Raw genomic sequence first — 15,243 nt, forward strand, 5'->3', positions numbered from 1 at the left:
TATGTTATTTTGCTGTTTGATACTTGCATGAAGAAATTACCCCATACAATCTTGTTGGTTTATAACTTTTGTTCTTAATATTTGCAGAAAAACCAAGTCCACCTCAAAAGCTTGGGGCTATTGCAGTAACCAAGGACAGTGTTACAATCGGATGGATTAGACCAGAACACGATGGTGGCAGCAGAGTAACTCAGTACTTCATTGAAGCACTTGAGAAAGGACAACCCAAATGGTCGAAGGTTACTCTTGTGAACACAACATCCTTCCAAATCAAAAACTTGAAGGAAAATGCTGAATACTTCTTTAGAGTTAGTGCTCAGAATCATGCTGGACTCGGCGAACCCAAAGAGATGATCGTTCCTGTTGTAGTGAAAGATCAACTGGGTAGGTTTTCAACTCACCTCTTCTAATTTAGAATTTTTCATTATATAAATATTGTCAGCATATCTGTCATGGCTAATCGTGTATGTTAACTGATAATTAGCTAAATCATATATGCTGTGACTGTTTGTTTTACAGAGGCCCCAGATTTTGACATGAAAAACTACCCCAGCAATACTGTCTATGTGAGATCAGGATCAAATCTGACCTTTGAGCTTCCTATGACCAGCAAACCTTTGGCAAAGGTTATTCTGTCAAGAAACAATGTTATTCTGAAACCGTCCAAGAGATTGGTCACTCAAGTTACTGCTGAAAGCCTGATCATCAAACTGAATGAGAGCATTGCAAGTGATGCTGGCAGATATGACATCAGCGCCTCCAATACAAGTGGTATCACCAAGATGTTCATCAACATCGTTGTGTTGGATAGACCTGGTCCTCCAACTGGTCCTATTGAGGTTGGCGAAGTGACTGAATCCACAGTGGCTCTCAAATGGGCTCCTCCTGTGTATGATGGTGGCAGCCCAGTTACCAACTACGTTGTACTGAGACGTGAAACAAGCACACCTGCTTGGACTGAAGTGTCTTCTCAGGTTGCAAGAAGTGCCATAAAGGCCGGCAAGCTTACCAAAGGAGAGGAATATCAGTTCAGAATCAAGGCAGAGAATCGCTTTGGTATCAGTGACCACATTGACACCCCACCAATCACAGTGAAACTTCCATACAGTAAGTGTCTCTATCATTTATTAGTATACCATCCATTCCCACTACCATAATAACTATCTAAATTTGTCTTTGAATTAGACTGAAATTTACAGGATTACATTGTTTATTCTAGCATTCCCTGGTCCTCCATCAACACCATGGGTAACCATGGTTTCAAGAGAGAGCATTACAGTCAATTGGAACGAGCCTGTCACAGATGGAGGAAACACTGTCACGGGCTACCACCTGCAGATGAAAGAGAGAAGCAGTATTCTGTGGCAAAAGGTCAACAAAGTAGCAATCATTGGAACACAGCTGAGAGTAACAAACATCTGCCCTGGCCTCATCTACGAATTCAAGGTGATAGCAGAAAATGCAGCTGGTATTGGAAAAATCAGCAAAACATCAGAAGAGGTGCTCGCCATTGATAACTGCGGTAAATGTCTTATGGATTATTTTAGTTTTTTTGGTCACTGAATTTGTTGTGGATGGTGTTGGTATTTTTCATCAACTGTTCTTGATCAATTTGATTTTGTATTTCAGAGCCCCCGGCAGCTGTAAGAGTCTCCGAGATCACAAAGAACTCCATCAGTCTGGCCTGGGTTAGGCCGCCTTATGATGGTGGCAGCAAGGTCATTGGATACATGGTGGAGAGGAAGGACTGCCCAGATGGCAGATGGACAAGGGCAAACTTCACTAACGTGATTGAGATGAACTTCACAATGTCAGGCTTGACCCAGAATGAATCCTATGAGTTCAGAGTTTACGCAAAGAACGCAATCGGTTCTATCAGCAATCCATCTGATGTTGTCGGTCCAATCACTTGTGTCGATTCATGTGGTGAGTTGAGCTCATTTTACTTTTCAGTTAAAGAAACTGTCATTTGCTTGATATTTGATTTATTATTTTGTTGCTAATATTTTGTTTTTCTCGTGTTCAGGTGCCCCTGCGATTGATCTTCCTCCAGAGTATTTAGATGTTGTGAAATACAAAGCCGGATCCATGGTTAAGATCAGAGTGGGTATTCTTGCTAAGCCTCTGCCAACAATTGAGTGGTACAAGGATGGAAAAGAAATGGTGTCAAGCACTACACTCTCCATCGAGAGCACTACTGATTCCTCTAGTCTTCTCATCAAGGACGCAACTCGTAGCCACACTGGCACATATGAAATAAAGATCAAAAACGCTCTGGGTTCGGCATCTGCCACCATCAGGATAGAAGTTCTAGGTAAAACAAATTGTACATGTAAATTTTGCCTATGTCATGTAATTGTGTCATACTTTAATTTGCAACAGACATGTTGTTATGAGTTAAATAATGTATTAATGCACTCAATGTTTTCTCATTTTCACCAGACAAACCTGGACCACCTCCTGGCTTGATTCAGTTTATGCTAGTCACAGCAGACAAGATCATTCTTAAGTGGGAGCCAATCACTGATGAGGGTGGTGCTAAGGTCAGCCATTACGTTGTGGAGAAACGTGAAACCAGCAGAGTGGTATGGTCTACCGTGTCTGAGAGACTAGAAGAGTGCTACATAGGTGTCATGAAGTTGGTACGAGGAAATGAGTACATTTTCCGTGTGAGGGGTGTCAACAAGTTCGGAAATGGAGAGCCCTTGGACTCTGAGCCTGTTGTTGCCAAAAATTTATTTGGTAAGTATAAAATAAAACAAAACAGGACATAACATTGTAGCATACAAAGTAAAAAACACTATTTTGAAACACAAACGGAAGTTGTATCTGATGGAATATAAAGCAGGCATTCCCCAAAATGATCAACTTGACTTGCATATTAAGTCTTTATTATAAAAGACATAAAAGACAGTTACCCCTCTGTTTTTGGATTTATTTTTAGAACTTAACCTACTCTTTATATTAATTCCACAGTTACCCCAGGACAGCCTGCCACACCAGAGGTAACAACTACAACCAAATCAACAATGGTAGTTGTATGGGACAAACCAGGTGTGGATGGCGGTAGTCAAGTAACTGGCTACTACCTTGAGAGACGTGACAAGAAGAGCCTTCGCTGGATAAAGGTCTTGAAAGATCCGATTAACAACAACACTACGACTATCTTTAACCTAACAGAAGGCAATGAATATCAATACCGTGTGTGTGCCATCAACAAAGCCGGAGAGGGCCCCTTCTCAGATGTGTCTGACTACTACAAAGCAGCTGATCCAGTTGGTAAGCAAAAAACTTTAACATCCATCTAACTTATGTAATAAGTAAAAGTCATATCCTTTACTTCTCTATGAAAACTATATCTACATTATGTGAATTCTCTTTATTAGAACCACCATATGAACCTACCAAGCTCAAAGTGGTTGACTCAACCAAGACATCTATCACACTTGGATGGGCCAAGCCAGAGTGGGACGGAGGCAGTGAGATCCTCAGCTACGTTGTTGAACAGCTGACGGACGTGGAGGGTCTACGACGCAAACCACCCAAAGAAGAATCATCTGAATCAGAAGGAGAAGAAGAGGAGGAAGAAGAAGCAGACAATGGAGAATGGGTTGTAATCAGCCAGAAGGGAGAAGTGAGGACAGCAGAGTACGTTGTGTCCGGCCTAACACCAGATGTTGACTACTACTTCCGTGTATCTGCAGTCAACATCGCAGGGCGTGGAGAGGCCATTAAGATGAAAGAGCCTGTTCATGCTAAGGATATTCTGGGTAAGTTAAAACACCTCATGGTTTCATTGCATATACATTGACATTTTGTTTCATAAGATTTTGTCCCTTTTCCTAGTATTGAAAAGTCAGTAAATAAAGTATGTATCTTTTAATGATTTTTACAGAGGAAGCTATCTTCGATCCAGATGTTGCCATGAGAACACACTACATCGTAAAAGCCAAGCAGGATGTGGAGATCACAGTGCCCCTCAAGGGCAGACCTGCACCTAGTGCTACTTGGATGTTCGGAGACGAGAACATCGACAATAATACAAAATATGAAATCCACCACACAGATACTACATCAACCCTTGTTATTCCAGAAGTCAGCCGTAATGACACTGGTAGGTACACTGTGAAGATTGAAAACGGTGTAGGCGAGCCAAAGTCAATGACACTGTCTGTGAAGGTTCAAGACTCACCAGCTGTCTGCACGAACCTGGTATTGAAGGATGTCACTCGTGGTAAAGTAACCATGTGCTGGGAAGAACCTGAACTTGATGGTGGTGCTGATATTACCAATTACATCATTGAAAAGAGAGACTCATCCAAGAGATCCTACTCTAGTGTGACAACCAAATGCACAGAACAATTTTATACCATTGAAGATCTCTCAGAGAAAACATCCTTCTTCTTCCGTGTATCAGCAGAGAATGAATTTGGAATAAGTGATCCTTGCAGCACAGTTGAACCTGTAAAAGCTACAGAAACTCCTGGTCCAGTCAAAGAAGTTGCTATGAAGGATTCCTCAAAGACCTCTGTAACACTGCAGTGGGTGAAGCCTGATTATGATGGTGGAAGCATCATATCTGACTACGTCATTGAGAAGAGACTCAAGGATGAAGAGGACTGGGCAGCTGCCGGCTGCAGCAAACAATGTGAACACGAAGTACCAAAACTCAAAGAAACCTCACAAATGAATTTCAGAGTTGCCGCCAGAAATGAAAAGGGGAAGGGTGACTTCACTGAAATTGGACCAATTGAAGTGAAGGACTTTGTCATCCCACCAGAGGCCAACCTGGATGAGTATCCAGGTGGGGAAATCAGTGTCCGTGTGGGCCATAATGTACACATCGAGTTGCCCTATAAGGGTAAACCCAAACCTGCCACGTATTGGCTTAAGGACAATATGCCACTGAAGGAGAGCGAACTAGTACGCTTCAGGAAAACAGACAACAAAGTTGTTCTCATGATCAAGAATGTGAGACCAGAGCATGGTGGGAAATACACACTTACTCTTGATAACAGGGTGTACAGGAAATCCTTCAACGTTTTTGTCATAACTCGCGGACCACCATCAAAGCCTGTCGCACCCATCAACTTTGATGAGGTCAGAGCAGACAGTGTCACAATATCCTGGGAGGAGCCAAATGATTACGGAGGTGGAGAAATCACTTGCTACTCTGTAGAGAAGCGCGACACATCTCAGAATGACTGGAAGATGGCATGCTCTAGTGTCACTGACACAACATTCAAGGTGCCCAACTTGATCAAGGGAATAGGGTACCAGTTCAGAGTGCGTGCTGAGAACATATATGGAGTCAGTGAGCCACTGGTGTCACCAAGCGTTGTCGCTAAACATCAGTTCAGGCCGGCAGGTCCACCAGGAAAGCCTGTTGTGTACAACGTCACCAACGACGGAATGACCATTCAGTGGGAGCTGCCCGTCTTCAATGGTGGCTGTCCAGTCAAGGGCTACCATGTTGAGAAGAAGGAGAAGAACAGTGTCATGTGGCAGAAGGTCAACACTGTGGCTATCCCTGGAACAGACTACAGAATCCTTGGCCTTATTGAAGGACTGGAATATCAATTCAGAGTCTACGCTCAGAATGATGCCGGATTCAGCCGCAAGAGTGACGAAAGCAACACCACCATGGCAGTTTCTCCAGTTGGTAAGTCCTTATTCAAATGGAAACCAATCATGGTTTTCTGTTAATAATGGTAAACTGTTATTAATCCCCAGGCTGAACAAGGCAGTGAGTTTCAGGTCAGCGATGGGTGCAGCATACCTTTTCATTAAAGTGGCAATCAGCAGTAGAAACAAAAACAAAGTGAATGCCCCGCCCCTGGTTTTGTAAAGAAGCTGAGGGATGGGGCTGGAGAAATGTAACCACAATCAAATTCATAGACAGAGCTATGGATGCAAAGACTGATTATCCATGATATCAAAATGATATGTTGAACCATGTTTTGAGTATAATTAGTGTTTGTTAACATTTTATTTGTTTACAAACATTGGAGTAAAACAAGCTTATATTTTAGGTTCTGGTGGGGAACCTAGTTCATGAGGCATGTATGTTATATGAATATGTTATATTCTTCAAGAATCAATAGGTACAAATCTTTAATTTATAAGTCCAAAAATGAATGTAGCAACTGCTGATTGCGACTTTAATGTACAGATTCTTACAATCAACACAATGATGGTATGAAATCCAATGCCTTTGAAAGTGCAAGTACCATGAATATCTTATGTAATAGGGAAGTATAAACCAAGTGATATAAGCACGTTCCCAGACTTAGTCCATGTGTGATTCAAACATGTGAACGTGAATGATAAAAAATGTGTTCCTTTTTTAGATCCACCTGGTCAACCTGACTACACTGATGTGACCAGCAATTCTGTCGCACTGAAATGGGACGCACCCAAACGTGATGGAGGCAGCAAGATTGTGGCTTACAATGTTGAAAAACGCCAAGGACAGGGCCGCTGGCTGAAGAGCAACTTCACTGATGTCCACGACACCCAGTTTACTGTCACTGGTCTTGCTTGCAATGAACGCTATGAGTTCAGAATTATTGCAAGAAATGCTATTGGCGTAGTGAGTCCCCCATCTAACTCATCTGGACACATCGTGGTCAGAGATGAAAGTGGTAAGGGTGCATAATATATTGAAATAATAATAATACGTTTGACATGATAATATGAATATGCAATATGTTTTGCTTTTTAATATACAAAACACTAATGGTGTACTTGTTCACCTTTTGTCTTTCCAGCTTCTCCAAACATTGAGTTTGGCCCGGAGTATTTTGAGGGACTCACAATCAAGGCAGGAGACAATATGAGACTAAAGGTATCGATCAGTGGACGACCACAGCCCAAGGTTGTGTGGTTCAGAGACGGCGTGCAAATCACCAAGTCGATGATGGACACCACCACAGTTGCTGGGTCAAGCATGCTCTTTGTACGTGATGCTGACCGCAGTCACAAAGGAACTTACACAGTGGAAGCCACCAATAGCCAAGGAACCAAGAAGGAGGACATCATTGTCCAAGTCCATGGTTGGTTTCATTTTATTCTCACAACATTCAAAGCACTGTGATTTATCTTGTTTGACATCATTGTAGATGGTGGATCGGTCTTGTACTGTACATGTCAAATGTTAATGATCCTCTATTCTAATCTAGATACTCCTGGAGAGCCGGTGGGACCTATCATTTTCAGTGATATCTCTGAAGGAAAAGTGACCCTCACATGGAATACACCGGAGAACGACGGCTGCTCTGACATCTCTCACTACATTGTTGAGAAGCGTGAGACCTCTAAGATCTCATGGGCACTTGTCTCGGATTGCTGTAAAGAAACAGTATACCACGCCACCAAGCTGATGAAGACCAATGAGTACCAGTTCCGTGTTTCTGCTGTCAACAGGTTTGGTACCGGCCGACCATTGGATTCAAGTCCCATCATTGCACAAATGCAATACAGTAAGTCCAAGGGTTCAATAGCTTCAATAGCATTCACACTGATATAGGGGCTAGGCCTAATGTAAATTGCATTATGGCTGAGCATGGACATGCCAAACATTGTCAATAAGCAAGATTAAATTAATTATTGAAAAGGCCTAAAAAGAGAACAAATAATTATAATCAAATTCTAAATAAAACGAAACAACAACTTGTTTTAAATTACAGCCACCATAATTTCTCCTCATGGGCATAAAATATTAAAACAACGCACATTCCAACTTTTCACAGTAGCTGAACAAAGATCTAATATAAATAGAGAGGGAGAATGTCCACTCATCCTTATACTGCTCCCAAATAGGCCTATATTTTATGAACATAATCAGACCCATCTTACAGATCAGATCGCATTCACACATCTCAAGAAGTTGCATTGCAAGTGCGCCAAGGACGTTTTTACCATAAAACCAGGAAGATGAATCAGTTTGGTTGTAATAAAATGTAACACAAATAAATGTCATTATATCATATAAAACCGCCAGGATGAAAAAGACACCCATTGCTGTTTAACCAGCCTTTGTTATAGTAGGCCTAAGTGAGTTTTGAACATACAGGGTATAAAACGAAAAATAAGCCATTTTTACAGATTACAGGTAACTTCTAAATATGAGGTTCACCAGTATTCACAGAGGCTCTCATCTCTCATTTCATGATGGGCATGGACACGTAGCCTACATCATGGAGCCGGTTTTAAGCACGTCCAAAATAATGTGGGCCTGCCTACAATGCATAGATAAAAAGGGAATGTCAGCTCACTGTTTAACTCCTCTCAAACGTTATATTTGAATAAAGCTTTGGTGATTAAGATTTATTTCCAAGCGGTATCAGGCACCAAGCCCTTTATTCACAGTCTTGACTACTTCATTCTTGCATTGGGCAGATAAAAAAAGCCTTAATTGAGAGAAGGGGAGACTATGCTCAAATAAGACAAAATGGGAAAAAATTATGTTTCTAAATACAAAGTATACAGACACCAAAAGCACATTAGGCTACTCTTGTTCCATGCGCATATGGGCAGTGTGCGTCAGGGCTGGATAGGCTGTGTTTCCGCTGTCAAAATTCATGCCATAACCAACTGCATTACTGCTAAAATAAGCTTTTGGTTGGTCTTTAAATAGTCTTATCAGTGCTGCCTGAAATTAGTACTTTGATTCATGTTTTTAAGGACACACCTCTGATATTTTCAGCCGGCCCCTCTGAGCACAAGGGAGCTGATATAAAACAGGTCAATTGCTGAACCTGGTGTTAGGCTTGGAAAATGCCAGTGCGCCAGTTTTTACATGACGAAATTGCTAACTAACATGCGTTTGATACTAGCGCCGCTTCAATGCCAGCTGAAAACAGAGCCCCAAGTCTGAATATGATTTTAGAATTTAACAGTTCACTTTACCAAAATGTCTTGATAATTTTTGACCCCCTTTTCCTACAGCTACTCCTGATGCACCTGGCACACCTGATTCCACTGCAGTTTCTGGAGACAGTATCACACTGGCATGGGAAGCACCCACATCTGATGGAGGCAATCCTATTCAGTACTACATTGTTGAAAAACGTGAGAAGAAGACTGTCCGCTGGGACAAGGTGAGGTCAAAGAAGCCCATTGTGGAGCCTGCTCACCGGGTGGATCATCTCACTGAAGATATGGAGTATGAGTTCCGTGTGATGGCAGTAAACAACGCCGGTATTGGAGCACCCAGTAACATCTCAATGGCCATTAAAGCCAGTGAGCCAAAAGATATTGCATGCGCTTCATCTGTGGTTCATGTAACCGACTCTACAGATACAACTATCAGTTTGGAATGGACAAAGCCTAGAGACGATGGTGGCAGTTCCATCCATGGATACGTCATTGAGTTGCACAAGGTATCTAAGGAAGAACTAAAAGAAATACTAGCGAAACCTAAGAAGGTGGTAGACAGCTCAGAAGAGGAAGAGGAGGAGGAGGAGGAAGAGAAAGAAGAGGACACCAGAGAATGGATCAGAATCAATGAGGATCTGGTCAATGATACAAAATACGTTGCAACTGGTTTGGAAACTGGTTCATACTACTTGCTTCGTGTTTCTGCCCAGAATAGTATTGGAAAGGGAGAGGAGCAAGAGATTCCTGAGCCAGTACAGGCTGTGGACAGACACGTAAAACCTGACGTTGATATTGACGCTACCTTCAAACATACACACATTGTGAAGAAGGGAGGCACCGTCTGTCTCCGTATCGCCTACAAAGGAAAACCAATTCCTTCAGTTAAATGGAGTAAAGAAGATGAAGAAGAACTTGGTGTCATGACAGATATTACTACCACAGAGACCTACACTGCTCTGACGATAGAAAAGTGTACCAGATACGATTCTGGAAGATACACTCTTACTCTGGAGAACAGCAGTGGCGTAAGGGAAGTTGATTTCATTGTAAAGGTGTTGGATACACCTGGACCTCCAGGACCTATTGCCTTTGCAGAAGTGTCCAGAGGAGCACTGACACTGGTTTGGGAACCTCCAGCTAATGAAGGTGGAGCTCACGTTCAACATTACATTGTAGAGAGGCGTGAGGCAAGTCGTCGTACCTGGAACCAATCTGGTGGCAAGGTCACTGCGCTATCCTTACATATCCAGGATCTTCTGGAAGGTGTTCCATACTTTTTCAGAGTTTCAGGAGAGAACCAGTACGGTATTGGTGAACCTTTTGAGATGATAGATCCCATTATTGCTACTGCAGAGCCTTCTTCACCAATGAGATTGGATGTTGTGGACGTCACAGACACTACAGCAACACTCTCCTGGGTCAAACCCGAGCACGACGGTGGTAGTCGTATCACAGGCTACATCATTGAGCATAAGGCAAAGACCACAGATAAATGGGTCGTTGGTGGTGAGACCAAGAACGAGAGCATCACTCTAGAATTATGTAGGACTGCAGAGTATGAGTTCCGTGTTAAGGCAAAGAACGATGCAGGCAACAGCTTACCAAGAGAAGCACTATCCTCAGTGTTAATCAAAGAGCCACAGATAGAACCAACTGCAGATCTCAGTGAAATATCTAACCAGGAGGTCATCTGTAAAGTGGGTAATACCTTCGTCATCGATGTTCCCATCACTGGTAGACCAGCACCGAAGGTAATCTGGAAACTGGAGGAGATGAGGCTGAAGGACAGTGAAAGGGTTGCAATCAAGACGGTCAAAAACAGGACAACTCTGTCTATCAGAGACGCCATGAGGGGCGATGGTGGCAGATACTTCCTCAGTCTTGAAAATTCTGCTGGATCCAAGACGTTCTTTGTTACTGTCAATGTCATTGGAAGACCTGGTCCCCCCGTTGGACCCGTTGAAGTTTCATCCATAACATCGGAATCATGTGAGATTGCTTGGGAAGCACCAGAGGATGACGGTGGAACAGATATCACCAACTACATCGTTGAGAAGCGTGAATCTGGCTCCACTGCCTGGACACTCATCAACTCCAGTGTGAAACGCACCAACCTCAGTGTGGGACATCTGACAAAGTACATGCAATACACCTTTCGCGTCAGTGCTGAGAACAGATTTGGCACAAGCAAATCAACTGAATCTGAGACCATTGTCGCTGAGAATCCATTCGGTGAGTATAAGTTCTAAATCTATGTTTTACATGTTTCGTTTTTTCACACGTTAATTGTTAAGAGTAAAAAGTATCAACTGAAATTGAGTGATATTGTTTGTGTTGACAATAGGTCCTTCTGGTGCACCAACCAGACCTTCTGTATACAACGTGGCTTCCACCACCTGCTACATTCGCTGGGAGGAGCCATACCACGATGGCGGCAGCAAGGTGACTGGATACTGGATTGAAAAGAAAGAACGAAACAACATCCTTTGGGTGAGGGAGAACAAGATCCCATGCTTTGAATGTGACTACAGAGTGGAGGGACTTATTGAAGGCCTTTCGTACCAGTTCCGTGTCTTTGCAATGAACAGCGGTGGCCTCGGCAAAGCTAGCGAGGCATCCAAGCCTATGGTGGCTCAAAATCCAGTTGGTGAGTACTGATTTCCCCCAAAAACTTTGGGATACTATTACAGGTCCATAATACATGTGTTTAAGGAAAGCATACTCCTGATTCCCATTAATCTTGTGTCTAGATCCTCCTGGTAGACCAGAAGTAACTGAGGTGGGCAGATCTACAGTGTCCATCAAATGGTCTACACCACTTGACGATGGTGGCTTCCCCATTGTGGGTTACATTGTTGAGCGCAAGCCATACACCATCACTGGCGAAGGTCGCTGGCTGAAGTGTAACTACACCAATGTCACAGAAAATAACTTCTCAATCACTGCACTTGGTGAAGGAGAGGTCTACGAGTTCCGAGTCATTGCCAAGAACTCCAACCAAGTTTTCAGTATGCCTTCAGAGTCAACTGGCGCAGTTACATGCAAAGCAGAATACAGTAAGATATATACTTTTAAATATATTGACTTTAAATTATATTGTCATTTATTAAGTCGGATTTTCTCTTTTTTTCATTCGTAGCTCCTCCAAAGGCAGACCTTGACAGCAAACTTCTGGTTGACACGGTTACAATCAGAGCCGGCTCAGACCTTGTTCTGGATGCTGCTGTTGGTGGTAAACCTGACCCCAAAGTGTTCTGGGCCAAGGGAGATAAGGAACTGGAGCTGTGTGAAAAGTACTCCCTGCAGTACACCAGCACACGTGCCATGGCCATTATCAAATTCTGTGACAGAGATGATACCGGGAAGTACGTTCTCACAGTAAAGAATGCCAGTGGCATCAAGTCAGCCGAAGTTAACGTGCAAGTACTTGGTAAGTGTAAAAAAAAGTAAATAAAGAAATGAAATGACAAAGTTTGAAACAAATGGGGCTTACCTTGATCTCATACCATAAATGAATGTGTTCCTTTCAGATACACCTGGTGCTCCTGACGGCAAAATCACCATCAGCCATATTTCTGAAGAGAAATGCACTGTGTCTTGGAAACCCTCTCTGGAGAGTGGTGGTGACCCGGTGACACATTACATTGTTGAGAGACGCGACACCAACAGACTCAACTGGGTGATCATGGAAGCTGAGTGCAAGGAACACACCTGTGAGATCACCAGACTGTTCAAAAACACTGAGTACCTCTTCCGCGTGAGAGGTGTCAACAAGTATGGATCCGGCGTTCCACTGCAATCTGGTCCTATCATTGCCAGAAACATGTTCAGTAAGTATAACATCTTCCATATTATCTTGCAACATGATGTTTAATTGCTTTCTATGATATACTCAAGTGTCATTTGGAAAATAGAGTTGTAATCTCAATATGCTCCCCTGAATAAATAAAGGATAAATAAATACAAATAAATGATTGATATTGAGATGATAATCTAACAATAAATGATTATGTCATATTACAGCTGTCCCATCTGCTCCTGGCACACCAGAGATTCTTGCTGTAGGAAAAGATTTTGCTAGCATTGAATGGTTAAAACCAGAGAGCGACGGTGGCAGTCCTATAACTGGCTATCTGATTGAGAAACATGAAAAGAAGAGTGCCAGATGGATCAAGGTGAACAGAGATGCCACACTTATGGACACAAGCTTCAAGATAACTGGCCTCGTGGAGGGCAACATCTACCAGTTCCGTGTATCAGCTGTCAACAAGGCTGGTGAGAGTGAACCCAGTGAGCTGTCTCTCTATGCTGTCTGCAGAACGCCAACAAGTACGTGTCCTACAATTCATCTATTGCACAATATTCTATGTTAGCTCTTGGATGGTTGGGGTCGGCAGGTGGCCTGGCAGTTGGGGGCATTGGGCCGGTGGCCGAGAGGTCGCTGGTTTGGGTCCCAGAGTGGGCTGGGTGGGGGATCTGTCAATGTGCCCTTGAGCAGGGCGCTTGACCCTGATTGCACTTGTGGGTCTCCCTGGATGGGAGTGTTTGCTAAATGACTGGAATGTAATGTAAATGTTGAGTGGCTTTACAACAGTTGGATTGTATGTTAAAAAAAAGTTAAGTTACTGACTGTTAATATTGTATGTCCCTCAGGTACTCCTCCACCTCCCACAATTCCACGTATTATTGATACTACCAAGGACAGTGTCAGCCTTGCTTGGACCAGACCCTTGGAGGACGGAGGTTCTGATATCATCGGATATGTTCTGGAGAAGCAAGAACAGGAGGAGGGAGCTGAGAAGCCGCCTGAGCCAAAACCTGAGAAGGTACCTGAGAAAGTCGTTTCGAAGGGAGCTAGTCTAGGAGCCAAGAAAACAGTTGTGTTTGTGGAGGAAGAGTCGGAGGAGGAAGGCGATGAGGAAGAAGAGGAGGAGGAGGAGGAGGAAGAGGAAGGTACAGGTGTGTGGGTTAAGGCCCATGAGAAGAACCTGAGACTCACAGAACACGTTGTGACTGGCCTTACAACTGGCAAGATGTACCGCTTCAGAGTGGCTGCAGTTAACTTCAATGGAGTCGGTGAATTTAGTAGAGCCTGCGCAGCAGTCGAGGTTATCGAGAAAATTGGTGAGTTAGGATCACTAGCCAAGCCTAAGGAATAGAAATGATTCAGCATTACCACTGTAGAACTTAAATCCACGAACCATGAGTTAAAAATTCCTCCCACAAACAAACAAATAAAATTGTAGCCTACACATTGTGATTTTTCCTTCATTCGTTTTGATTCAGTTTGATAGTTTCCCGTGATATTAATAATTACCTATCTTTTAACACAGAAACTCCTGATATTGAGCTTCATGATGATATGACCAAGACCATCTGCCTGAGAGCCGGAGGTTCTCTTCGTCTCTTTGCCACAGTCATTGGACGACCAATCCCTGCAGTTACCTGGAGCAAACCTGGTGTCGACCTCAACAACCGTGGCTTCATTGAAGTCACTAAAACTTCCACACAAATCATTATTGACAAAGTGCACCGCTATGATGCTGGCAAATATACCATTGAGGCAAAGAATGAATCTGGCGAAAAGACAGCTACCATTATTGTCAAGGTCTATGGTAAGATTTGATGATGTTATGTACATTTTTTGAATATAAGTCTTTACCCAGTTGTTATAGAATGCTGTCATAGGTATATATGTTTTTAACCTTAAATGTACTTCCTCTTTTCAGATACTCCTGGTCCAACTGGCCCAATTAAGGTCAAGGAACTTGAGAAGGACTCCATTACCATTGCATGGGATCCTCCTACTGTTGATGGTGGAGCACCAGTGAATAATTACATCATTGAGAGACGCGAAGCATCAATGAGAGCTTACAAAACTGTGACATCCAAATGCAGCAAGACATCATACAAAATCGACGGACTCTTCGAGGGAATGCTGTATTACTTCAGAGTCCTCCCAGAAAACCTGTACGGTGTGGGAGAGCCATGTGAAACCCCTGATGTCATTTTGGTGTGCGAGGTGCCTTTGCCCCCTGCGACACTGGAGGTTCTGGATATCACCAAGACCACAGTAACACTTGGATGGGAGAAACCAGAGCATGACGGTGGAAGCAGACTCACAGGCTACATCATTGAAGCTTGTAAATTTGGCACAGACAAATGGATGAAGGTGACAACAGTGAAGACGACTGACTTCGAGTTCACTATGACTTCTTTGACTGAGAAAGATCAGTTTATGTTCAGAGTCAGAGCTGTTAACAGCAGGGGAGCCAGTGTACCAAAGGAGCTTGTTGCAGCCGTAACAGTCCAAGAACAAAGAGGTTTGAAATGTGTAAACTTCAGAAATGCTTCATATATATA

The 15,243-nt window shown here is 43.0% G+C and overlaps 1 protein-coding gene across 50 annotated transcripts in view; it reads left to right on the top strand.

Moving 5' to 3' along the window:
• LOC110501770 (titin) overlaps positions 1–15,243 on the top strand; it is a 186,535-nt gene that overhangs the window by 154,408 nt on the left and 16,884 nt on the right. For all 50 annotated transcript variants that reach the window (XM_090215944.1, XM_090215945.1, XM_090215946.1 and 47 more), the window contains 21 exons: positions 88–384; positions 520–1,107; positions 1,220–1,522; positions 1,630–1,926; positions 2,027–2,314; positions 2,443–2,742; positions 2,977–3,279; positions 3,387–3,770; positions 3,896–5,662; positions 6,351–6,644; positions 6,771–7,055; positions 7,182–7,481; positions 8,950–11,112; positions 11,225–11,527; positions 11,631–11,936; positions 12,020–12,310; positions 12,411–12,710; positions 12,904–13,209; positions 13,534–14,004; positions 14,214–14,495; positions 14,610–15,203. In XM_090215944.1, the coding sequence (XP_090072070.1) occupies positions 88–384; positions 520–1,107; positions 1,220–1,522; positions 1,630–1,926; positions 2,027–2,314; positions 2,443–2,742; positions 2,977–3,279; positions 3,387–3,770; positions 3,896–5,662; positions 6,351–6,644; positions 6,771–7,055; positions 7,182–7,481; positions 8,950–11,112; positions 11,225–11,527; positions 11,631–11,936; positions 12,020–12,310; positions 12,411–12,710; positions 12,904–13,209; positions 13,534–14,004; positions 14,214–14,495; positions 14,610–15,203 (10,422 nt within the window). The remainder of the gene's footprint in view (positions 1–87; positions 385–519; positions 1,108–1,219; positions 1,523–1,629; positions 1,927–2,026; positions 2,315–2,442; positions 2,743–2,976; positions 3,280–3,386; positions 3,771–3,895; positions 5,663–6,350; positions 6,645–6,770; positions 7,056–7,181; positions 7,482–8,949; positions 11,113–11,224; positions 11,528–11,630; positions 11,937–12,019; positions 12,311–12,410; positions 12,711–12,903; positions 13,210–13,533; positions 14,005–14,213; positions 14,496–14,609; positions 15,204–15,243) is intronic.

This window comes from Oncorhynchus mykiss, chromosome 22 (genome assembly GCF_057628025.1).
Source record: "Oncorhynchus mykiss isolate SJ-2025 chromosome 22, ASM5762802v1, whole genome shotgun sequence".
Lineage (NCBI taxonomy): Eukaryota > Metazoa > Chordata > Actinopteri > Salmoniformes > Salmonidae > Oncorhynchus > Oncorhynchus mykiss.